This window comes from Lathamus discolor, chromosome Z (genome assembly GCF_037157495.1).
Source record: "Lathamus discolor isolate bLatDis1 chromosome Z, bLatDis1.hap1, whole genome shotgun sequence".
In the NCBI taxonomy this organism is placed as follows: domain Eukaryota; kingdom Metazoa; phylum Chordata; class Aves; order Psittaciformes; family Psittacidae; genus Lathamus; species Lathamus discolor.
In genome coordinates this window covers 84,991,783-85,017,242 of record NC_088909.1, presented here as the reverse complement: position 1 = coordinate 85,017,242, position 25,460 = coordinate 84,991,783, and the positions used below count along the sequence as shown (strand labels likewise).

Genomic DNA, 25,460 nt, shown 5'->3' with positions numbered 1-25,460 from the left:
AAAAAACACTGATTTGAGTATTTAGAATACTTTTGACTTGTATCAAGCTTGTCAGTTAGATAATAAAGGAAAAAATCTCAACTTGTTAACCTCAGTACTTTCAAGATACCTTTACCAAAACTCATTGAATTGATTTTGTAAAAGGAAAAAAATTTAAAAAGAATAAATAAATCCAATTGCCTTTTTTCTACTGTTACTGGAAACACTATGCTCCTCTCAGGGCTATACTGGGAGCATAATACATAATAGGTGCATGAAATCAGCATTTGCTGCTGTGCTTGCTGCTTTTGTTTTCCTTTTCTTCATTATCTTGTGCTTGCAAGTTGGTACTGAATGCTCTGTTGTGCCTTTGTTCTGATTACTTGGTTTTTTCTTTGTCTGTCTCTGGTAGCCCTATAGTCGCTCTTCCTCCATGTCTTCCATTGATCTAGTCAGTGCCTCTGATGATGTTCACAGATTCAGCGCCCAGGTACTGTATTAATATGTCGAGTGGGGGTTGCATATCTCTGCGGTATTTCATCCTCTTCTCTAGAACCTGGGTTTTTTGTTACATAAATCACTGCTTGCTTTAAACTAGTATGCTGAGACAAACAAAGGAATTCTCTATTCCTGTACTAAATGGTTGTCCTTTTACATCGAGCTTGCATGCATATCAACTTGTGCAGTGGCCCCAATCTTGTGAAACCGTTGCATTTAATTAGACAGCTTTGAAAATGCCTTCAACTTGAAAATTTTGCATTTCTGATTATAATAAAAGTAGAATATAACCTGTTTTTTGTGTGGGATGGAGATGGTCTTTGCTACAAACTGAACAGTTTTTCTTGCTTTTAAATCAAAGGTTTAATTTTGTATTTAACTTTTGTTTGTAATTACATAAATGTACTAAATGTTAAGGCTCGCTGACCATTTTTTTACTTCTACAACTAGTTTTATTACTGGAAGCTCATAAAGTATGTTGATAAACAAGATTATGGATATGAGATTTTTTTCTGAAGAGTTTCAGTATATTTACTCACCATTCTGAAAATGAGTCTGACATCCTGGATGTGTCAGTGTAGTCATAGAGACATATTCCAATAATATACAAAATTACTTTAGTTGCTTTCTCTGGAGATTGTAGTTTAGAGTAGAATTAGGTAGGTGAGGTCATATGGTTGCTTTTAGTCTCAAAAAAAAAGTTTTTCAGACATGGCATTCATGCCATTAGGTTTTTTCCTGCTGTGGTCTGTATGTGATTGTGAATATGGAGCTTCCTTCTGGGACTGTTATTTTGGACTTTATTTAGAAACTATTAAGCAATGCAGCAAACAACCTGTTTTTTCAAATAGTGGATTTTCTTTTGTTTAACAGATTATGGAATTATACAACTTGCAGACCATACTACCTGCTTTATGAGCAGGACCCTATCACTTAGGGACTTGCTTATTGGACTGAAATCCCAATATTTGATTAACCATTTGCAGTCAGTTAGTATCTGAAATTTAACTTATTGCAAGGGAAAAAAATTGGAGGTCACATAGCGCAACGCTGATAGGCTCCTCTACCAGTACTCCAGTAGTCAAGTTGGTTTTTTGTGTTTCTTTTTGTTCTGGGGGAAGGGAGGAAATCAAGTAAGAGAAAGCAAGTTTGATTCCAAACAGACAAACTGGTTGTCTGTAAGGCTGTGAACACAATGGCGGTCCAATATCAGGGAAACTACTAGCTGCTAAAGCATGCAGGCCTCCTCATTTTCATCTTTTATGCCTGTGACAACATTCAGACCTCAGTTCCAGAGCACTAGTGTGCCTGAAAACCTAGCAATTTAAAAACAAATCTTAGGTGGGAGAGGTCCTTGTCAGAATAATGAAGAGAGAGGTTGAGAATCAGGATCAAATGGATTGAAGTAAAGTTGTTGCTCATTTCAGCTGCTGCATGGCTTATACTACATAGAAGTTACTGCTGAGCACCTTCAAATGCAGTTTCAAGTTAATGGGCTTACTGCAGAAAGGATTAGCATCTTAACTTATAGGAAGCTATTCTCCCACAGCCCACCACCCCAAATATTTTCCCTAGAACAAATTTTTCCCACATCAAGTCAGTCCACCTACTCTGAGTTTCATTGCTACTGAATAAGCAGGTAACATAGCACGAAGAGAAAAGCAGCACACATTCTTTTGGTGGCAGTGTGCCCTGGACTTTATTAATACGAAATTGACCTCTGTCCCCAGGCTAAGTATTCTGCTTTTGGAAAGGCAAGCTAATATCTTGATTCTGAATAAATGTGACTTGTTTCTAGACTTCATTCATATGAAGAGAATTTTGAAATTAGAAAAAGATCAAGTAGAAACTTGCAGCCTCTTTTTTAAGATTGAGAAGTATAAATTGTGTTCTGATTGGAGCTGCTTCTTCCATGTGCCTCTATGAAGGCATTAATTTGTCTTTGCGAGTTGAATAGGAGATCAAATCACTTTCTTTTAAAGTGCAGTTTTATTTTTAAAATGCGTATCACTTTCTGTTAAAGAACTATCCAATTTTAAAACAGATTGAGCTGTTCCGAGAGCCTGTAAAGTGAAGAGCTTCCCACCTAGTGTTCAGGCCTAGACTGCATGGCATACAGGTTACAAGTATTTTTGGAGACTATTGCTGTAGCCTGCCAGGAACCCAGAGGTAATAATTTGGCCTCTCCAACAGGAAAGGAGCTGTGAATCTTGACTCTCTGCCTCTGAAATAGGTGCAGGTTGACAGATAGCAATCAGTGTGTAGATTAGTGGAATTTGGGCAGGTAGTATGTACTGCAATTCCTTAGTGAAGCAGAAGCAAGAAACTGTTTAGATTGCACTACTGTGGATGCCTTCTTCTCTTCTTACCTTGCTCTTCTCATCCCTCTGATTTTAGCATAAAGCAAAAAGCAGCAAAGGACAAAACAAACCTACAAAATCTAGCTTTGTCCTTAACGGATTAGGAGCTAGGAGAGAAGAGACATAGGGACCTGAAGGTGTTGCAGGTAAATGTTGGCACCATGGCAAGGATCCCTTTCTGAGAGAAGTGTGATCTAGAGCTAATAAGCGAAATATTTAAATAACCCACATTCCTACCTGGTTTGGATTGTACTGTCATTGTTTCATGGGTTTAAGGGAAGAATCTTCTGTAGGAAACCTGCTAGAAATTAGTAGGAAAAAAAAAATGGCCTGTGTAAAAGCAGAAACACAAATTGTGTGGATGGTTTTAGTTCATTTTAACTCCATACCAAAAATGCAGAGACACCCCCCTGAACTGGACTGGTAACATTTCCTTCTTTTTCTTCCTGGTTTTCAGTGTGCTGCCCATGTAGTACGTAGTACAAGCAAAATTACTTGCTTTAAATTAAGTAACACATGTAAACTCTGTATCATGTCAGATAAAGATGATTAAGTATTCTTTAGTTTTGCTTTCTACTTGTACTACTTGCTTAAATATGTTTTATATATTATAGGTACACTAGGCTATTTATTTTTTTAGTTGTGCAAAGCCATTTACGAGTACAGACTGTCAATCTTGTGATTGTGCACTTCTTAAGCTAACCTTTGTGTTGGTCAGTTAACTACCCTTTGCTTGTAGTGCTTTTGGTTTTAGGAGAAAAACCACCCTATTTCTAGTAATTCAGGAAAGTAGTGTCAATCACATGGGCTTATTTGCTGTGACAAGTTTAGTAGTCACCTGCCTTTTGGGTGGAAAAGAGTTATTGAAGTGTTTCCAGTACTTGTAAACATGACAATGGATTCTTTTTTTTTTTGCTGTTATTTTTAGTTGCAGGTGAGTGGGATTTGGAAAGGGATGGAGAACCAAAGAAACAGAGTAAGATTGTGTATTTTAGATAAAAATCTATTTCCTGTGCCAGCACCCATTTTCATGCACATTCCATGAAATCAAAAAAAAAAAAAAAAAAGGTATTTGCAGACATAGCAGCTTTCCAGTACCTAAAGGGGGCCTACAAGAAATCTGGAGAGAACTTTTTACAAGGGCATGTAGTGACAGGACAAGGGGAATGCCTTTAAACTGAAAGAGGATAGATTTAAATTAGATTTTAGGAAGAAATTCTTACCTGTGAGGGTGGTGAGGCACTGGCACAGGTTGCCCAGAGAAGCTGTGGCTGCTCTGTCCCTGGCGGTGTTCAAGGCCAGGCTGGACACGGCTTTGAGCAACCTGGTCTGGTAGAAGGTGTCCCTGCCCATAGCAGGAGTTTGGAACTAGGTCCCTTCTAACCCAAACCTTTCTATGATTGATAAAGATGTACCACATTTTTGGCTTTTATGAAAAGTACATGAGTCTAGACAAATAATTCTCAAATTAGTATTTTATAAGAATATAGTCCCTGAACAAATCTTTTGAATGTAAGCATTTCGGTTCTTTTTTCTAGCAGGCAACTGTGCAAAAATTGTCAATGAAACAGAATAAGCATGCTTTGCTCACGACTGTTTCTTTCAGTGCTATTCCAATATGAGTTTTGTTATTCACTCACTTTTTTAGAGCTTGTCTTTCTCCCTCATCCTCCCAACCTTTGTTAAGCTTTTCAAATGCTCTTCAGTTAATATCTTCAATATATTGTAATTCTTTGTAGAGATACCTGAAGTCAGTTCCTTATGCTGAAATAAAGCTGTCTTAGGTAGAAATAGTGAGCTTTGACAGTTTATAGAGGTGCAAAGAAAGGATAGGAAGCACCTGAAAAGGATGAAGGTGGGAGCTGAATCACAATTTTTGATTCTTTTTCTGAAGGCCGGAGGTATCTGCTTGTTCTTAACCTGCAGTAGAAAGCTCTGTTGTCCAAATTCAGCTCCTGCACAGGGTTTGAAGTATTGACTTCTGGCTTCAGGTACTGTGCAGTCTCTGCCCAAGAAGATGGAAGGAATGAGTTAATGTGGTTTGGTTTTTTGTTTTGTTTTTTTTTTCTCCTTTAAAGGTGGAAGAGATGGTACAAAACCATATGACATATTCCTTGCAAGATGTAGGAGGAGATGCCAATTGGCAACTTGTGGTAGAAGAAGGAGAAATGAAGGTAAACATTTGGGATTTTGCTTAACTGATATAAGATGATATGCTGTGAAGACAGAAACTTTCAGTCTAATGGACTTGACAGTGTTAGGTTTATGTTTGGAGTTAATGGTCATAAGGATCTTTTCCAACCTGCATGATTCTATGATTTTCTGGGAATACTATCAGCAAGTTATGCTGTTAAATTTTCTGAGAATAGGATTAAGTTAGGACAGGAGTCCTGAAGAGTTGTGGCTTCTACTATATTTATTCATACAAAATTGCGTGTAACTCTTGTAATAGCTTCATCTTTGCAGATTCCTTTCTCATTATTTCCTACTTAAAACTTGGTATCATGTGTAAATTTGATGTCTGAAAATGTTAGAGTAGCAAGTTACTGTGTTGGCTGCTGTACTCTGCTTGCATGGATTCTTGTGCATAGTGATAATTAAGGTAGCTTAATCATTCTTGGAGTAGAGATTCTTAAAATATTTACATGAATTGCCATGAAAGGATGTCTGCATTGGTACTTACCAGAGAACACTGACATGGCAAATTATTCATGTGTTGGTCTTATAGGTAAGTGTGTGGTTTAATGTTTTAGGTTGGGTTGTTTTGTTGGTTTTTTTAATGATATTTTTAAAAAAATTCAAGCATGATCAGTTTAGATAATTTCTGTTCTGCTTTTCTTTCTTTGTATTTGGTATAGGTATACAGAAGAGAGGTGGAAGAGAATGGAATAGTTTTAGATCCTTTGAAAGCAACCCATGCTGTTAAAGGGGTAACAGGGCATGAAGTCTGCCACTACTTCTGGAATGTTGATGTTCGTAATGACTGGGAAAGTAAGGAATTGGTTCTTAAGCTTTGTGTGTTTATCGGCAAGGATGTTGTCTATAACACTGACCTAATGTGTATGCTTGATTTCTCTCTCCTCCCCCTCCTTTTTCAGCAACAATTGAAAATTTCCATGTTGTGGAAAATTTAGCTGATAATGCAATCATCATTTACCAGACACATAAGGTAATAACACTTAAGTGTTTTAAGTCTAATCTTATTCTGAATATCTTACTGTCTTAACAATTTAAATACTGTTCAGAACAACATTTCAGAGCAAGTTCTCTATTAAACTGCAGCTTTGTCAGATAGCATAATTGGTTGTGCTTGTGTCCGGTAGAGCTTGTAATAACAAATGAGGACTGTTTTTAATCTCTAAATGTATCTCTGCCAGTAAGGCAGAAGCATTCTAAAGGAAATGGAAGCAATTAATGAACACTGACCTACAAAGAAGAAACCTATAGCATTATATGGTATGCTTTTTTTGCAATAACATAAGCTATTGTTGCCCACAATTAGTTGGCATATGCATTTGCATTATGAGGTGGTATAATTGAAGGTACAACGTTTGTTCTTGTAACTTTATTATGTTGTGTGTGTGCTCACCTCCTACCAGTCCTAAAACATTCATTTGGAGCAGAGAAGGCTGCGTGGGGACCTCATAGCAGCCTTCCACTATCTGAAGGGGGTCTATAGGGATGCTGGGGAGGGACTCTTCGTCAGGGACTGTAGTGACAGGACAAGGGGTAACGGGTTAAAACTTAAACAGGGGAAGTTTAGATTGGATATAAGGAGGAAATTCTTTCCTGTTAGGGTGGTGAGGCACTGGAATGGGTTGCCCAGGGTGGTTGTGAGTGCTCCATCCCTGGCAGTGTTCAAGGCCAGGTTGGATGAAGCCTTGGGTGGGATGGTTTAGTGTGAGGTGTCCCTGCCCATGGCAGGGGGGTTGGAACTAGATGATCTTGAGGTCCTTTCCAACCCTAACTATTCTATGATTCTATGAATTATAATGCAACAACTATAACTGAAATATTTTAAAAAATGTTCAGAACCCTTTTAACCATGCATGCTTCCAGTATAAAACCAAATATTTTTCTTTGCAAATTTTACCAATAATGTGATAAAGAAGTTTACCTTAAAAATTTTTGTGATTTTTGAGACAGTTGTGTAAACTATACAGTGTTGTTAAAGCTAGAATTTTTTCCCATATTGTCAGGAAAATAGCTTCTGTGTATTTTCTTATCAGAGTTTTTTGTTTCTGAAACCTTCTCTTAGATAGGATCAGTTTACTACGTGTCTTACTGAAGTATTACCTTTTAGAAATAATGTGTTTTAAATAGGTCTCTCCTTCTTTCTCTCTCTGGAGAGTAACTGTAGATGCATCTGTTCAGTTTGTAGCTTACAAGTATTCACTTAAACTGTAAGCCTGACATTGATGGAACAGAAGAGCTGCCTCTTCCTGTTTGTCTACTGAAAAAGTCATTCCAGCTTGGTTTTCTGCATTTCAAAGGCCTTGAATTTTTGCTTCTTCGTTTCATTAAAAAAAAAAAAAAAAAGTCAGATAACCTGATATGCATCTGTATAACACCTATGTTCTGTTTCAGTACTAACTTGATGAAACTTTTACTTAAATAACATGACTGACCTGTTTTGCCTTGCTTGCTTTTAACTTTATGCAAGGGTAGCAAGTACTTAATTTGCAGAACTGGAAAAGCTTATATTCAGGTGTTTCTCTGCAGAGAGTGTGGCCAGCTTCTCAAAGGGATGTGCTGTATTTGTCTGCCATCAGAAAGATACCAGCATTCAGTGAAAATGATCCTGAAACCTGGATTGTGTGTAATTTCTCTGTAGAACATGATAGCGCTCCTGTAAGTATTTATTTTCATTCTATCAAGGTCTACTTTTATGGTAACATCTTATATTATTTGGTGATGCATGTGCAATACTTAGGAGGGAAGGGCTGGATATGCAGAAATTCGATTTATTTAAACAGTGACCTTATGAAAGCATTCTGAGACAAAAGCTTTATTGCCTTATCTCAAGAGTTGGCAGATCTAAGGTGCTGCAGCAGAATGGAAGCAAAATTTCTGGAGATGTGAAAACGTTTTAAAGAATTGAGGTTATATTGTATGTATTCAAATCAATAACTCTTCAGTATTGTCAGATACAGGAGCAGGCTTGTATAATTGTGATATGAAATCTGTTAAACGTCCATCTTAGACAGGTCTGCCTTTTAGTTCTGTCAGATAGTAGCAGCGATTGTTTTCTTTGAATATTTCTGTGCTGATTGCTACATCACAGCCTGCTTACAAGGGAAAAGGTACTAACCAATATTTGTGAATATTAGAACATTATTCTTTAAATGTTTCTTTACTCATTTGTCAGAATAATTGAAGTAATTCACTTGTACTGTGTATTAAGCAAACAGAAACCTGAGATTTCAGGCATTTTGGTTTGGCCCTTTCCCTATTTACCATGTACTTTTCATTTCGCTTGCATTCATGTTACATCCATGTAGTGCTGGAATGCAAACTCTTGGAAACACAGCTTCTGGAGTGTCTTAGCCTTTACAGTAAATTAAAATCTTAGCAGTCAAGTACTCTGAAACAAATTGAATTTGAAGCTTACAAATGTGGGGGGTTTTTGTTTTGTTTTTTTTCTGGCAGCTGAATAATCGCTGTGTCCGTGCCAAAATAAATATTGCTATGATTTGTCAGACATTAGTAAGCCCACCAGAGGGGAACAAGGAAATAAGCAGGGACAACATCCTATGCAAGATTACATATGTAGCTAATGGTAAGTCTACCGTTTTTCACTATGACATGCATGATAGATGCTAATTCTGGGAAGCTGAATACTGGCGAAAAAGGTTGATGCAGTTTTCTGTTAAATTTATGTATAGCATCACCCTTTTGGTCTTCATGTTCAGAAAGAGTTGAATTAATGTGCTACATGAATCAGTGAATAGGATCATTCATCGTGTGGCATTCTAGGAGGAATAAATGGAAGTTGTGTAACCTAGTCCTGAGTACAGAACCTTGGGTGGAGGAGGGTGGGCAGAAGAAATGTCTGCAACTGGGATGACTTTGGCATAGCTTTTAGTTTCAGTAATATTATGGGTTTTTTTCATGTATTGCTGTATTCCTCTTGATCCATCTTGCCAGGCTGAAAAGCTGCTGTTAGCAAACATACATTTCTTACCCTCTGTGTTAAGAAGGAGAAATACATTTTGCATAAGGATGTTTGCAAGCTGCTGCTGTGGTTTAAGCCCAGCCGGTAACTCAGCGCCACACTGAGTAAACTGCCTCACTCACTGCTCCCCTTATTCTCCCCCACTCCTGGTGGGATGGGAGGAGAATTGGAAGAATGGAAAACCCCACAGGTTGAGATAAGTGCAGTAACTAAAGTATAGTACAAAACTACTACTACTATCACTAATAATAATAATGGTAAGAGAAATAATGAGGGGAGAGATTATAAAACTAAAAAGGGAAGGGGAAAAGATACCAACAATAAACACAAGTGATGCACAATACAATTGCTCACCACCTGCTGACTGACAGATACCCAGACCTGAGCAGCGATCTGGGCCTTCTGGGTGACTCCCCCCAGTCATATTCTGGGCATGACGTGCTGTGGTATGAAATATCAGGTGTTCTTTCTCTTCTCAATCCCAGCTTCTTGTGCCCCTCCTCACTGGCAGAGCATGAGAGACTGAGAAGTTATTCATCAGAGTAAGCATTACTTAGCAACAACTAAAGCATTGGTGTGCTATCAGCGTAGTTCTCAGACTAAAGCCAAAACACAGCACTGCACCAGCTAATAGGAAGGAATAAAAATAACTGCTACAGCTGAATCCAGGACAGCTGTATAGTCTACTTTTTTGACTGACAGAATCCTTAGTATTGACTGAAAAATTGTCCAAGCCAAAATGTATTGTTACTATACCCAGTATTTAGCAGTGTATTGTAGTACTGGAGCTACATACTTGTTAGCTGCTCTCCTGCAGCTACAAAACACTTGAAGAGTAGATCACATACTACTTTTAACCACCTATTACCTGGCATGCTAAAGAATCAGTGCCTGAAAAAATCTTTGCCATATAGGAGTGATGTAGTTTGTAGTAAATCCTGTACAAATAATACTGTATGGTTTTAAACCCTGGGGTAAACTGGGTGGTTTTTTTTTTCCTATTTAGAAGTTTCCTAATTACTTTAAAAATATCATTTTCACTGATAAATTCTGAACTGTGATTATATGGAAAGTGACAGCTTTTCCAGCAAAATACTTGCCCTATGAATTGAAGCATATTTTAGAATCAGTTTCAGTTTTGTTTAAAGTGCTTTAAAAATAGTTTGTAAGACATTGGCTATGTAGCAGTTCTGCAGAAATATGCAGCAGTTATTGAAAAATCAAGACTGACTTCTGTTTTCTTTGAAAAAGTACGTTCTTAAAGTAACTTGAATCTCTTGTTCTCTGTTTCCAAGAAATAGAAAATCATCTTTGATTTGGGCATCCCCAAAGACTCCCAACACATCATGTTTAACATTTTCTGAATAGTGGAATCATAGTCTCTAACAGTAGAAAGTGCTACAATACAAGCTTTAAGGGCACAAAAGTGTACTGATCATTCTTCTTTCCTGTTACTACTTCAGAAAGAGTTGCAGGAATAATGAACTTAAATTTTCTTTTCTAGCCTTTAGTGGATTTGCTGTATTTCAGTGTCTGTCTTCCTATCTGCTTCTAGTGAATCCAGGAGGATGGGCACCAGCATCAGTTTTACGGGCAGTGGCAAAACGAGAATATCCAAAATTCCTGAAGCGTTTTACATCCTATGTGCAGGAGAAAACATCAGGAAAGCCTATTTTATTCTAGTTTTAGCAGGTATACATTCCTTTCCCTCATTCTTGAGTCACTGTTGTAAATTTAAGGCCAAACAGAAGTATGCAATCTAGAAATGACTTGTCATGACTAGCATGAATTCAGTGCTTAGTCTTAATACATGTGTGAAATACATACATACATGATCTAGCTGAAGATGTCCCTGCTTGTTGCAGGGGTGTTTAACTAGTTGACCTTTGAAGGTCCCTTCCAACCCAAACTGTTATATAATTCTGTGATTCTAATTTTTTTTTTTTTTTAAACATTCATGTAACTCATGTATTAGTAGCATAGAAAATAAGGGCTGCACAAGCTACCAAGTATTAGTTTTTGTAGACTTTTACTATTTATCCTGCAAGGTTTTGTATACATGTCCAATTTATGTAGAAGTATAATGAATGAAGCATTTTTTCTCAGCTATCACAGACAATTTACAGTTCTGAAAAGAATATGTACTGAAGTTTCTCTAGAGCCTTATGAGGTTTTGATATCTTAAATTTACTTAAAAATGTATATTTGATATAATATTATGAAGGTCAAGGTATTCTTTTACACTGACAGAATAGTTTTGATCTAGGATTTTTATTAATGGAATTTGACTGACAGACCAGTGTTGATTACTGGAGTATTTAAAAGGTTATGACTCAAATTTTTAGCCTTTCTGATGAACCTAAGAAAGAAAAAGGATTTACAGATACTTTAAGTCAATGGATGTATTTTAATGGTATAGGTCATTGAGCTAATCTAAAATGATTTTCACGTTTAAATGTGATAATGACATTAGAAGAGGATTTCTTGATCACTTTGGGGTCTGTCTCAACCTGTCGGACATAAACCTTCGTGCTAAGTACGGCTTTGCTTAATTTTTGTTAGTGTAAACTCTTAATGAAGTATGTATCATGTTATTACTGTAGTGTTAAACCAATCAAATTCCATTTGGTTGTTCTGATACTACAGCATGATCTGAAAATGACTTTTTATCTCTTTTTCTATGCATGACACAGGCCATCTCTATTTTTGGTTCTATTCATTATGTCAGATTCCTAAAGCCTTAGTCATCAGATTACTTCTGTAACAGCTTGCCCTGGAACGATTGATGTTTTCAATTGTATATGGTTAGAGAACTACTGTAGGTGAACCTTTAAAAATGCATGTTGTCATGAGCCAACAGTTCAAACGTGATCGTAGCGGTGTTAATGCTATTTAAGACATTTAACAAGTGCTTGCTTTCCAATTAGCATTCAAGTGTTTCAGTGCTGTGTTTTCACCTTTGCTTACCTGCAGCAATTGGAACAAGACTGAGTGAGCATTCCGTGTTGGAGAAGTGACCATACATAGAGCACTCCATGCTGGAACGAAGGATCTACAGTCTTTTTATGGCCCAAGTTCTAGGCTTTATATACTGAAGTGAAGAAGGTGTTTCAACACCATGAAGCTGAATGTTTAACACTAGCTCTCTCCTGCTAACTTTTCTTGCTGAATCAGTGTGCAATTTTAAATACATGTATTGATAACATGTATATGACTCTACTTTGATTTGCTTGCTTTAGAAGAGAAGAATGCATACAGCTTTGAATCTCCAATGTTACTGCTTTAATTTTAAACAAGTTGCAGAATTTCACTGTCAACCTTCCTAAGATACTCACACAGTTTTTGTGCATGTCTAAAAAGCACAAAAGGCAAATGCACATATAGCATACTGTATGTGGTGTTTCTGGGGGGAGGGAGGGACTTCAGTAAGGCCTAGGTGACTTATTGATAGGTTTTGTTTTGCTTTGTATAATCACATTTCATTGCTGCTGGTTTCTATACTGAATCACCTTGTCACATAAAGTGTCAGTTAATAACTGAGGGCTGTCAATATCCTTATGACTTTGCCTTTTCTATTGTCTTACTCTTATGACGATCTTTGGTTCTGAAGGAGTAAGAGTGTGAAAAGCTTTATTTTTTTTCAAGATATCTTTATATTTCTATTGTATTTTTTAGTTACATAATATGTGCTACAGAATTTTTGTTATTAAACACAATCCAGAAATATCTAGGGAGATTCCTTGCGAAATGGCAAGAAACTTGCCTGAGAGCTAGAAGTCATCTGTCCATGATGTATGTGGACTGCTTTCTTGCATGATACCCAGGGCTTTCCTGAAGCTGTGAGAAGGTACACTATGATATTTATTGAAGTAATTTGGACTACATAAGACAATATTACCAGACCAGAATGAGGATGAGTACATTATTTTCAGATCCTGCATATGTTTTCCTCATCTGAATAAAGCCATGCTTTGAGGTTCATGTAGAAAATTATTTCCCTCTTGATCGAAACCCATCAGAGCTATAAGGATGCATAGTTCTTATCAGAAAGTTCCCTTTAGTTGCTGTGAAAATTTAAATGTCATATATTTGCCTGCCTTTGATTCTGGAGATAGGCTTATTAGGAGAGGACTGTGGCAGACTCATACTGACTTTGAGGTCTCTCATCTGTGTTCGATAGTTTGAAACTCTTTAGAGTTGCTTGGCTTTTCACTATCCTGTGTATCTTGAGATGCACACTATCCTGTGTATCTAGAGTGCTTGGCTTTTCACTATCCTGTGTATCTTGAGAAAAAAGTTTCAGGGTTTTTTTTTTCCCGAAAGAAATCTGAAAGTCTTATTTGAAATAGTATGGTAGGTGCCTGAAAATATATATAATATAGTAACTTAATGAAGATTTGGTAAAAGATTAAGTGTGATCTGCCCAGTGTTGAAAAACTTTTGTTCATCTTCTCTGTAGAGAGGAAATCGTATATAACACATGATTACATATGCATGCAGATTTCATGCTCCATAACTCTTCCCTTTTTATTTGCCTTTCTCTAATGGGGTGCATGGAATATGCCTTATTACAGAATTACTCTGTTAATTTGAATATGTAGAAAAGTGCCTATATGGTAATGCTGGTAAGGCAAATAAGATGAAAATTTGTACAAGTTTACTATATCATCAGTGAGCATTTTATATGGAGATGTAAAAAAAAACAAAAAACAAACAAAACTTATACCTCAAATGTACTTCATCTTTTTACAATCAACCAAGCAATGGTACATTCCACCATAGCCACTGATGGGAACTTTAAAAAAAAAAACAAAAAAAAAAAAAATCAAAAATATAGAGTTTAAGTCCTGATTTGCCATTTCTGGTAATTGTTGGAACATGGGATGGGCAAGTTACTAATTTAATTGGATAGCTTTATTTTACAAAGGTATGGAAAGTTTACAAAGCAGTATATAAACCTATATCATTAGTTGCATTTGCACTAAATGTGATGTACTTTTGCGATATATCCTGTAAATAAAATTACACTGCAGATACTATTTGTAAAAAATACATTTTAATTTTAGATAAAGGCACTGGTACTTCACTACAGCTAGCCCTGCCCAATCAGTTGTGAGAGGCTTCTCAAAGGTTAGGGAAGGAGTTGCAAGACTGAGAAATTGGTATTAACTGACCGCTTTACAAACCAAATTTGAAAAATGCAGTTGTCTGTAGGCCTCTCAGATTGTCTTTTTGTGAGTAGCCATTAGATGCTTTATTCTGGAGGGGATCTTTCTTTCATCGTTTTATAAATTTGCACACTCTCTTGAGCCCATCCATCTCTCTCTTCAGTCACTGCCACATATCTATGCACTATTCAGTTTACTTCTTCCTGTTAGTGGATGGGTAGTTTTCATACAGCTGTGGTGATCTTTGCAGAGGCAGCTCCCCACTCGGGGATGGATGAGTTTTACAAACTGAACCAGTTTGAAGGGTTGAGAACGCAGCAATCTTTTCTCCATCAGATCTCATTCTCTGAATACCTGTGTCCATTCAGAGAATTTGGACATTACCTGGTTAGATATGAAGGAAATAATTTGATATAACTTGTTTTGGGGATGAGGATGAGATGGCCGTTGTCATCTTGTCTGAGAACCTGGATATCTTATTTTGACAAATTTATCTGTGAAAAACATAATGCACTTTGGAAAAAAAAAAAATAATTACACTTTACTTAATTGGGCTGAGCTGGCTTACCTGAAGTTGTGCAGATTCTCTTTAATCAGATTGTCCACCTGTATTTTTGTCAAGTTGTACAGATAACGCTGTATTTTAATTGCCACTGTTCATCTACAGATTTAAAACATGAATCATATTTTTGAGTACCTTGAGTGTGTAGAGTGTAACTGTTCTATAATAGCTTTATGATCCTAATGGTAAGTTTTAAAAATTAAAAGAAGTTGGCTCTTCCATGTTACAATCAAATTTAAAACCAGTATTTAAAAGTGAAAAGTATTAAAAATTATGAAGAAAAATCCTGGTTTGTAGTTATTTTTAACTTTCAGTGCTTTGGAGAGACTGCTGTAAAACACTTTTAACCTTTTAAATAACATCTAGAGAATGGTAGGGTCATACACAATATTATAATGTATGGAGAACATTTAACAGGAAAGCAGTTTGCTTGTATTACTGAGGTTACCGAGATGAAAACTTGAATGCCACCTTAGTTTATTAAAAAGCTTATTTTCTGCTAGCATGAGAAGCATGTTAAAAGATACTCCTGTACAGTATTAGTCTTAATACAGAGCACTTCCAAAGTATTTCAGCTCTTGTCTTTGTACAGAATTAACAACATTAGAAGTTTCCATGGGAAGAATGGAGATCCAGAACTGAGGAGTGCCAGAGGATAAATCTGTGGCTTTCTCCAAAGTATAAAGGCTTTTTAAGAACAGAGATGAGCTTCTGTAGAGCAAGCTTGCTTAACAGCAGAAATACCTGGTGCCTAAGGGATCAATAACTATCCTATCTTTATTTGTTATGCGGGGATATCTACTTGTTACACAGTGATCAATGAAGTTGTAAATACAAGCATGTAAGACAGGAGGAAGAGTCTGAAATAACACAAGGCAGCAGCTGCACAGAAAGTGCAACTTTAGCTCAGCTGCATCAGGCCTTGGGTAATAACACTGCTACAAACACAGAATCCTGAGGAAAGGCTTGCCCTTGAAGAATGCAGCTGTTTTAGCTGTGAAAAGGAAATTAATAAAAAAAAGATTAAAGTAAGTCACATTCTTGGTCCCATAAGCTGTGCATGTAACTTAAAAAATACAAACTTTCCAGTAAGAAGGGGTTAAGCATTTCTAAGCCAGCTCTGTGCACTCCCTAGATACACTGAATGATAATTACTTACGGTTATGCCATGTAACTTACCAGTGTATATTACTAATAGCATTGCTGTTATCTTTAGTCTCCAGCTATAAAATCTAAGCTTTTTGCAACCAGATTTGCCTGTCCCACATTGGCCTTTTTAGTCATCAGCACGTCTGTAGTAAGCGTGGGTAAAGCTCTTCCCAAATCTTCGTTAGTGAAGTCAAGCCATGATGATGATGAAGCTTCATAGCAGGAGAAAAGTGTATTTCTTAGATAAAAGAAAGGGATATACTTTGAGCATTAGCTACCAGAAGGTGTCCATGTTTCCTCAGCTGTAATCAGTGGTGCAGTAAGCTTTTTTTTTTAACTCCACACACCTGCCTGGACACCTGCCTGCATGGACAATAGCTAGAGTAAGGAAGGCTGATAATGTGGACTGCGGCAGTTTTTGAGTTTTAAACTAACTCTCCTTTAATAGAACTATTTTAAATTATGGGGTTTAGAACTTAGACCAATTGTCAGACCTACTGTCATCTAATTTGTAAAAACTTAAACTGGGAGCTTACATTCAGTCTCCTTTTCCTTTAGCTGGTCTGCATGAAATTCCCTGTGGGATTTTCTGCTCTTAACACCACTGCATTAACATCAACACTCTGTGATTTGTTTGCTGCTCCACTTACAAATACGGAAGGTCAATTAATTGAGTGCCTTTCAGAGGCAGTAGGAAGGACATGTGCATGTGTACTTGCAGTTTTCTATGTCTTTATATATGCAGGTACCTACCCTCTGAAAAGCTGGCAGGCAATATTCAACCTTCCTGATCCATTGGACATGTTTCTGAAATTTGTCATGAGAGACAAGCACCAGATCGTGGAAGTCTGTGGCAAGCAGCTCCTAACCAATGTTACAGCAGCAGGGTGTGACAACACCCCTGAGGATTCCCACCTGCCAGGGTGGGACTGCAACTGAGTCCCAAAGCAACCTGGCACATTCAGCTCCCCAGTACAGGCAGAGCCCTGAGACCTGCCTCTTGACCCCTGGGAAGTTGTGCCCTTCACAGTATGCTAAGAATTCCAACTTGGAAGCCTGGGACAGGGCACTCAGTGTCTGAAGAGGGCGAGTAGCACCTGAGTATAAACAAAGGAATTACAGGTATGTACCTTCCAGTCTAGGTCACAAGTACTCACACAGGTCGGTCACCTCACTGCTTGTACCCTGCTGAAAATCATCACCACATATTGAACACAATGGCGTTCTCCACCCTGTGCTCAAGCACTCAGCTGTCCCCATGCCCTGTATGCAGAGCCTGCATCAGTGGAACACCTGAGACACTGCACCTGGTAAGCCCCAACACAGGTTATCTTGTCACAGCTTATCTTGTCCAAACAGCGGTGTTGAAAATGTAGCTGTTGAAAGGCTTTTTTTGAACTTTTGGAGGGAGTGGTCTTTGCCTTCAGTTGTAAAATGGGGAAGTTGTGTGGTGCTAAAGGGTGGCAGTGTCCCCAACAGGTTGGTGTATTTTAGTAATGCATGGAATGGTTGCCTTCTATGAAGAACTTGAGAAATTCAACTGGACTTTGTTGCTTTTCACAACCTTTTATTTTTCTTTTGTTTGAGCTGCGTTTGAAAACTCTGGAACCTAATTCACATACCATTTAAATACAGGGAGGGTAACTAACCAACCTAGTATCAACAGAGGTGTGCGAAACAAAATCATTACTAGTTCAATCAGCAGCTCTGTAATGCTCTTGTTTAATGTGTCAATTTTCAATATGCCTGTCAGGTGTGAGGAGTCTGATATTAAGAAGAACAGGTAATTTACTGCTTTCTCATTAACTAAGGCTGCCATACCAACTTCAGTGAAAAAGATTTAAGTGTTGAAAGATTTGAAAACCTCTAGTAATTGTAATATTGCTAAATTGCTTCCTAACACTGACTGTATCAGAAACAGTTTCACTATCATTTATCTTGTGTCCTAGCTGTGCATGTTACACATGCTATTACTTTACTATCCTGCTGTGAACAGGTCTACACTTGCTCTTTGATACTGTAGGCTAATGGGCTTGTGCTTGTGTTAAACAGCTACTGCACTAAGGGATACTAACTTCATGTATTACTTGAATGAAAAACTTTGCACGACCAGGCAAGATACATAAATGGTCCTTCAAAATAAAAACAAAAAACAACTTAAAAACCAGCACCAGGATGTGGGTACACAGAATGGTGAACTCAAGTCTGGTGTTCTTGGACTGTTAGACAATTTGCTTTCTAACAGGTATCTCCCCAACAGAAGGAAGGAAAACTACCAATAACTAGCGTTTACTGATGTTTTGAATAGCACTGATTTAAACTGTCCACTCTCATTCACATCCACAAACGAAGGAAAACCGCCCAGGAACTGAAACTGACAGGCAGTCCTTTATTCCCTCTTTCCCATTTCAATTTGCCCTCAAAAGGCTTTTTAGGAAAACAACCCTCCTCAGGAACACTAACAAAACCAATGCCTTAACTGACCCACTTTTCAATCACATCAGCCTTTTGGGGTCAATTTTTTCCAGGTGCACCAGAGGCTTCAGTTGCTCAGCAAAGTTCCTCATGTCATCGGAAACAATGTCCTGTCCCGCCGGCGCAACCACGTTGAGTTCCACCAGGTACGAGAGGGAGAGCGGCTCGATGCTGTCTGTGTTTCCTGGCATTAGGATGCGAAAGATCTTGTACACCACGATCTTCATAATGCCCTTCCGGAACACGTGCCCCTTGGCCACAAACTCGTGGTCCATGCGGAAACCCATCTCCACCAGGAAGTCCGTCAGGTTGTCCGAAGTGGCGATGTCTACGCAGTTGCGCACCAGCGCGTGGCGGCTCTTGTCGCCGATCTCCGGCTGGCCCAGGTACCGCAAATGCCAGGGCATGCCGCTCTTGTCCATGGACCGCCGCGCCCGCAGCACGAAGGGGCTGGCCTGCTGCCCCTTCAGCAGGAACACCATCTCGTGGTCCAGGAAGGTCTCCGGCTCCATGTTGTCGCAGAGGCCACGCAGCCGGTGCAGCAGGCTCTCCAAGCACTGGTCCAACACGCTCCCTGCGGCGGGCCCACAGTGCCTCCATTATCCCAACCCTCCTCTCCTCCCCCCGTCCGGCAGAGCGGGGCTCCCCGTACCGCGTGTGCCGCCGCAGGCGCCCTGCCCGCCCGCCCCCCCGAGCACCGCTCACGGCCGGGTCCGGCCCTCGGCCCGTGCGGAGGGGCCCGGCAGCGCGGCAGGCAGGCCCGGTCGCCGGATGCTTTCCTGGGCGACGGGAGGGAGCTGCCCGGCCGCCCGCCGCTTACCTTGGAGCAGGTACTCCATCATGTTGATGGTGCCGCCCGAGACGGGCATCATGGTCACCGGAGGCGCCTCCATGCTGCCGGACGCGCCGCAAGGAACCGACCGGAGCAAAGAGGGCAGACGGCTAGCGGCAGGCGGTGTGCTAACGCGGCGACAGCGCCGTCTGGCGGCCCGGCGGTGCCGCTCGGAGCCGGAGGGGAGGGCCCTCCCGCCCTGTGCGGGCACCGCCCCTCGGCGCCCGCGGCCCCGGCTCCTACCGCAGCGCAGAGCCGGCCGCTGCGGCACGCTCCGGGAGCGGCGGGCGCGCACGGCCCGGTGTGAAGCCTCTTCTCCGCCCGCCGGCCCGGCCGGGGAGGCTCCCGAGTGCCTGCGGCAGCTCGGGCACCAAACTGACGTCAAGGGGGCGGGAGAAGGGTGTGGGGCGCAGGCGTGGTGAGGGGCGGCTGGGGGCGGTGTGTTCACTCTGGGGAAGAGGAGGCTCGGGGGGGCGTCGTCACTCCCCACAGCTACCTGAAAGGAGGGTGAGGTGAGGCGAGGCGGGGGTAACAAGCGGTAGGACAGGAGGTAATGGCCTCAAGCTGCGCCAGGAGAGGCTGAGATGGGATATTTGGAAACAATTCTTCACAGAGAGGGTGCTCAGGCACTGGAGCAGGCTGCCCAGGGAAGGGGTGGGATCACCGTCACTGCGAGTGTTCAGAAACCGGGTAGATGAGGCCCTCAGTGGTGGTCTTGGCAGTCCTGAGGTAGTGGTTGGACTTGATGATCTTAAAGGTCTTTTCCAATCTAGTTATTCTGTGATTTGGAAAGGCAGAAATCCACTGTCAGGTTTCTCATCTGTACACAGCAGGTTTTGCACTGTTTCTAGATGGAAAAGCCTCTCTTTAAAACAAGTATTGGAAACATCCAGTATGTGTGGGTTAAAATTGGTCCAGCAGGTCTCCAAACCTGAGTTATAAAGTGAGCAGTCTCTGTAACAAGCCTTCATGCCACACGGACAGCAGACAGTATGTTTACATTGCCTTTATCAGTATCTCCAGACAGTGCTGGTGGTCTCTGCCTCCAGCACATAAATCGTGTAAATATCAGCAAATGAAGAACTGCTTAAGTGTGCTCTCCCAGATCGGTAATAACTTGTTTCAGCCCATGTATACCCGTGAAGTGGAACAGGGGCGACTTCAGTCCACAAGGGACCGCAGTGCTGGTGAAGCTGGAGCCGCTGCCGCAGTGGTTGTGTATTGTACGTACTTCCCCAATGGCAGGTAAGAGGCCTGTGTTGAAATAGAGGAACAAACTAGTAAACAAATGGTTTGGGTAATGGTTTACAAGCTCTGTTGTGCTCCTAAGAGTAGGACAGTTGGTTATCTCTAGTATGCAGATCAGTTTCAGCTAATGTGGTCATGACGCAGTTAGAATGAAAGAGTACGCATTGAGAAAAATAGCTAGGAAAAGCAAAAATGAGTAAAAAATGCCCTTTAGTTTTTTACAAGGGGTAGTTTCTGGGGTTCACTTCTGTCTGTGGTGATACACGTTACCTCTTCTGCCCAGCTGAGGTGCGTGGTAGCGTTAACTGCAAATGCCTAAAACCCCCAAGGGGAATATTTACTTTCACATTTTGAAATACAGCTTGGTTTAAATTCCACAGTTGCAGTTACCTCAGGTAGTTCTGCCCCACAGTCTGAAGAGATACACCATAATATAATGCAGAAAACCCCATTATAGAAATAGTCACAGAATGGTTTGGGTTTGAAGGGACTTTCTGAGCTCATCTAGTCCAACCCCCTGCCATGGGCAGGATCATCTCTCACTAGATCTGGCTGCTTAAGGTTCCATCCAGCCTGGACTTGAACACTTCCAAACCTGTAGGGCTATAAAGCAGGTGAATGAAAGTGGTACCCCATCAACAACCAGCATCTCCAAAACACCCCACCTGTGGTGTAAAGGACAGCAAGGACACAGTCCTGCAGCTGCTGAGCTGCATATCACCTCAGACTGGCAAATCTGTAGTGCACATCCACACCTTGAAGGTGTTTTGAAAAGAACCTTGTCCTGCACTTCGTGAAGATAAGGTGCAGGAGATGCCAAAGGCAGCTGGTCAGACAAATGGAGGAGGTGGAGAAGAACAGGGGTAGGAATGGAGAGGAAACAAGTTGTTCTCAGCCACCTACCTAAGCTCTGTTTAACTCCATTTCAAACCTTTTCTACACACCTGGCTGTGTCAGTGTCCTGGGTTCAGCAGTAGCAGTCATTTTTCTCCTTCTTAGTAGCTGGTGCAGTGCTGTAGTTTTGACTTTCAGCCTGGGCACAGCGCTGATAACACCGATGTTTTTAGGTCTTGCTAAGTAACAGTTAGTCTGACCAAGGACCTTCTGAGTCACCTGCTCTGCCAGGGAGGAAGGGAAGCCAGGAAGAAGCAGAGACAGGACACCTGACCCAAACTAGCCAAAGAGGTATTCCGTACCACGGCACATTATGCCTGGTACAGGAACTGCGGGGAGTTACCCAGAAGGGCTAGATCACTGCTTGGGTCGGGCTGGGTATTGGTCGGCGGGTGCTGAGCAGTTGTATTCTCTCCCATTTCTATCTCTCTTCTCATGATTATTATTGGCGGTAGCAGCAGTGGTTTGTGTTATACCTGAGTTACTGGGCTGTTCTTATCTTGACCCATGGGAGTCATATTCTTTCCATTCTCCTCCCCATCCCCCTGGGAGCAGGGCAAGGAAGAAGCAGGGAAGTGGGCGAGTGGCTGCCTGGTTCTGAGTTAGCAGCTGGGCTTAAACCACGACACAAAACAGAAGGGATTCCTTAAATTCTTCTTTCCAAGAAGAAGACCTCACTGTAAGCAGTGCAGTAGCAAATGCCACTTGGTGTATTGATGAGGAGTGGTGAGGAAATGCTGCCTGCTCTCTCCGTTTCTGCAAAGTTCATGCAGAGGGAACCCAAACCCGTTTCTTCCACCTTTGGGATCACCACAGTCAAATGACTGTACGTGGTATAAAAGCCTTTATTGATACGGTCTGAACATAGAGATTTATTTATGGGGACACCCTGCAGCAGTGCCCAGTGTGTGGCTATCATGGGCAGGGACATTGCCTGGGCCTCCTGGGCACGGGCACTGCCTCAGGGCCAGCAGCCCAAAGGCCTTTCTCCAAGGGATGCTGGGCGAAGGGGCAGCGGCAGGAGGGATGCAGTGGGCAGGGCTGCGGGGGTCCCGTCACCGCCATGTCATAGCGCCAGCACCCGGCCACGCAGCATCACAATGCTCTGGGGCACTATAAGTCCAGCGCCCTCCCCTGTCCCACTGCCAGAGTGCCCAGCGCTGCCACCGGGACAGAGCTGGCAGCCTGAGGGCATCCGAGGGGAAGCCTTTGAGGCAGCGGGAGAATTACTGGGAGGGGGAGGGGGTTGATGGGGGCAGCACTTGAAGACGCAGGAAACTGGAAGAGGTTTGGTGCTGTAGTTCCATCTCCTGGAGGGGCCATGTTCAATGCTCATCAGATGGATGGATGGATGGACGGACAGATGGATGGACGGAAATCCTGCTTCAGTTGTCGGGGAGCTCGCTGTCCTCCTCTCCTTTGCCCCAGGGAATTAGGTGAGGGGGGGACTGAGGGAGGGAAGTCTTGAAGCTGCGAAGCTGCAGGAGGTTCTCTGCTGCAGCTCCAGCTCCTGGAGGGGCCACACTCAAAGCTCATCAGATGGATGGAAATCCTGCTTCAGTCGTTGGGAAGCTCGCGTCCTTATCTCCTGGTGAGAGAGTGGCAGCAGCCAGAAGAAGAAGGATGCACAGATGGCTCAGAGCCCTTCCGCAGTGCTCTGGAGCTCCCAAGCACAGGAAGGATTCTTGCTCCAAGGAGTCATCAGAACAACGGCATTTTGGTGTTGCTGGAAGCCCCTGAGATGGCTCCAGACGGAGGCAGAAAAGGCAGTGCCAGTGTCCCCTTGTCCCCTTAGAGGCATAACCATCATGTGGACCAGGAGCAGGTCTTGCTCACATGCTCAGGGAGCAGCCGATCGCCAGCACTGGGGTCAGGAAGGAATTTTGCCCAGGGGCAGATTGGCATCGGTCCCCGGGGGTTTTTGCCTTCCTCTGAGCACTGAGCATGACCACTTGTCAGGGCTCCTCGGTCCATTCTGGCTGCGTTATTGCCTGGTGCTCATGCTCCACGAAGGTGGCCCCTCATGTCCTGCAGCTGTGGGGGGGAAGGCTTTTTTCCCCCCAGGCTGGACTAGCAAGTGTCCCCGGGGTTTTTTTGCCTTCCTCTGCAGCCGAGCACAGCCTCTTCATGGGGCTCCTTTGGGTCGTGGTGTCCCAAAGGCAGCTGCTCGTGCTCCACGCAGGTGGCCCTCGTGCCTCGCATCCGGGGGGAGGCAGCTTTCTGGACTCCCAGGGTGGCCACAGCATGGCCCCGGGACTCCCAGGGTGGCCCCAGCGTGGCCCCGGGACTTGCTGCTGTCCTCTGTAGCACTGAGCACCACCCCTTGTCAGGTCTTCCCTGGCCCTTTCTGGCTGGGTTCTTCTTGCACTGCTCTCGCACCACCACGGCACCGTTCCTGCCCCGGCTTTCCTTTGTAAGGCTGCAAGGGAGGTTTTTTTCCAGCTAAACTGAAGACTCTAAACTAAACCAGACTAAAATTAACTAAACCAAGCTAAACTAAACTAAACCAAACCAAGACAATTAAAATAACTTCATTTCTAAATAAATACTCTTTCCACCTGTAACCATGCTGATTTGTGTCTTTGAAAGTGCTTTTGGTGCTGAAATTCCCTTGGCATTTCAGGTAAATAATATTCTCCTCATTGTACAACTCATTGTGAGTGCAGGGAATGGAATGGAACGGAATAAAATGGAATGGAATGGAATAAAATGGAATGGAACGGAACAGAATACAACAGAAAGCTATGCTATGTTATGCATATAGAACCACAGCATAGCTAGGGTTGCAAAGAAGCTTAAGCTCATCTAGTTCCAGCCCCTTGCCATGAGCAGGGACACCTAACACTAGACCGTGTCTCCCAAGGCTCTGTCCAACGTGGCCTTGAACACCGCCAGCGATGGACTGTTCACAACTTCCTTGGGCAACCCGTTCCAGTGCCTCACCACCCTCACAGTAAAGAAGTTCTTCCTTATATCCAATCTAAATTTCTCCCATGTAAGTTTAAACCTATCAACCCTTGTCCTCTCGCTGCAGTCCCTGATGGAGACTTCCTCTCCAGTGCCCCTGTAGGCCCCCTTCAGATACTGGAAGGCTGCTATGAGGTCTCCACGCAGCCTTCTCTTCTCCAGGCTGAACAGCCCCAACTTCCTCAGCCTGTCTTCATACGGGAGGTGCTCCAGGCCCTCATCGTCCTCATGGCCCTTCTCTGGACATGTTCCAACAGCTCTGTGTTCTTCTTACGTGGTACTTAACTGAGGGGTTTAAAACTGTTCTAACACAACTGAGTCACTTGCTTGTGTTTCATGAGTGTTGCAGGGAAAACCTGCTTGGTCCACATGGTTTAAACCAAATTGGGATCAAAACACTTGGAGCTTTCAAGAACGTGGAATTAGGCAGCAGTCAGTGAAGTGTTGCATTCAAGTAGTAATACAAGAGGTAAAGCCCCACATTAGATACATGAATGGTAATGAGCACAAGCAAATATCTAAGCAGCCTGTACAAGGAACATTATTAGCCTGTGTAACAAACTGTCCTGGGTTCAGCAGTAGCAGTCATTTTTCTCCTTCTTAGTAGCTGGTGCAGTGCTGTGGTTTTGACTTTCAGCCTGGGAACAGCGCTGATAACACCGGTGTTTTTAGGTCTTGCTAAGTAACAGTTAGTCTGACCAAGGACCTTCTGAGTCGCCTGCTCTGCCAGGGAGGAAGGGAAGCCAGAAGAAGCAGAGACAGGACAGCTGACCCAAACTAGCCAAAGAGGTATTCCGTACCACGGCACATCATGCCTGGTACAGGAACTGTGGGGAGTTACCCAGAAGGGCTAGATCACTGCTTGGGTTGGGCTGGGTATTGGTCGGCGGGTGCTGAGCAGTTGTATTCTCTCCCATTTCTATCTCTCTTCTCATGATTATTATTGGCGGTAGCAGCAGTAGTTTGTGTTATACCTGAGTTACTGGGCTGTTCTTATCTCGACCCATGGGAGTTATATTCTTTCCATTCTCCTCCCCATCCCCCTGGGAGCAGGGCAAGGAAGAAGCAGGGAAGTGGGCGAGCGGCTGCCTGGTTCTGAGTTGCCAGCTGGGCTCAAACCACGACAGTTCTTTTTGGCGCTCAACGTGGGGCA

At 42.1% G+C, this 25,460-nt stretch overlaps 2 protein-coding genes across 3 annotated transcripts in view; one reads left to right on the top strand and one right to left on the bottom strand.

The window, feature by feature from the left end:
- CERT1 (ceramide transporter 1) overlaps positions 1-15,026 on the top strand; it is a 78,337-nt gene extending 63,311 nt beyond the window's left edge. The window contains exons 11-18 of one of the 2 annotated variants that reach the window (XM_065661140.1): positions 392-469; positions 4,916-5,011; positions 5,696-5,828; positions 5,936-6,006; positions 7,560-7,688; positions 8,487-8,616; positions 10,568-10,704; positions 11,986-15,026. In XM_065661140.1, the coding sequence (XP_065517212.1) occupies positions 392-469; positions 4,916-5,011; positions 5,696-5,828; positions 5,936-6,006; positions 7,560-7,688; positions 8,487-8,616; positions 10,568-10,695 (765 nt within the window). In that variant the 3' untranslated portion in view covers positions 10,696-10,704; positions 11,986-15,026. The remainder of the gene's footprint in view (positions 1-391; positions 470-4,915; positions 5,012-5,695; positions 5,829-5,935; positions 6,007-7,559; positions 7,689-8,486; positions 8,617-10,567; positions 10,705-11,985) is intronic. The other variant, XM_065661141.1, reaches the window with a different exon arrangement.
- Positions 15,027-18,260: 3,234 nt separating this feature from the next.
- Positions 18,261-19,546, bottom strand: MED18 (mediator complex subunit 18). The gene is made up of 2 exons (XM_065661778.1): positions 19,187-19,546; positions 18,261-18,940 (listed from the first exon to the last, which is right to left on the bottom strand). Exons 1-2 carry the CDS (start codon positions 19,257-19,259, stop codon positions 18,387-18,389), a joined length of 627 nt encoding a protein of 208 aa, XP_065517850.1. The 5' UTR covers positions 19,260-19,546; the 3' UTR covers positions 18,261-18,386.
- Between the last annotated feature and the right edge of the window lie 5,914 nt (positions 19,547-25,460).

What these genes read in the sequence shown, in the direction of transcription:
- MED18 (XM_065661778.1), bottom strand. Translation starts at nt 19,259, where the DNA reads ATGGAGGCGCCTCCGGTGACCATGATGCCCGTCTCGGGCGGCACCATC. An exon ending in GATGGAGTACCTGCTCCAAG is followed by an intron (nt 18,941 to 19,186) that starts GTAAGCGGCGGG and finishes GGCCCGCCGCAG; the next exon opens with GGAGCGTGTTGGACCAGTGC.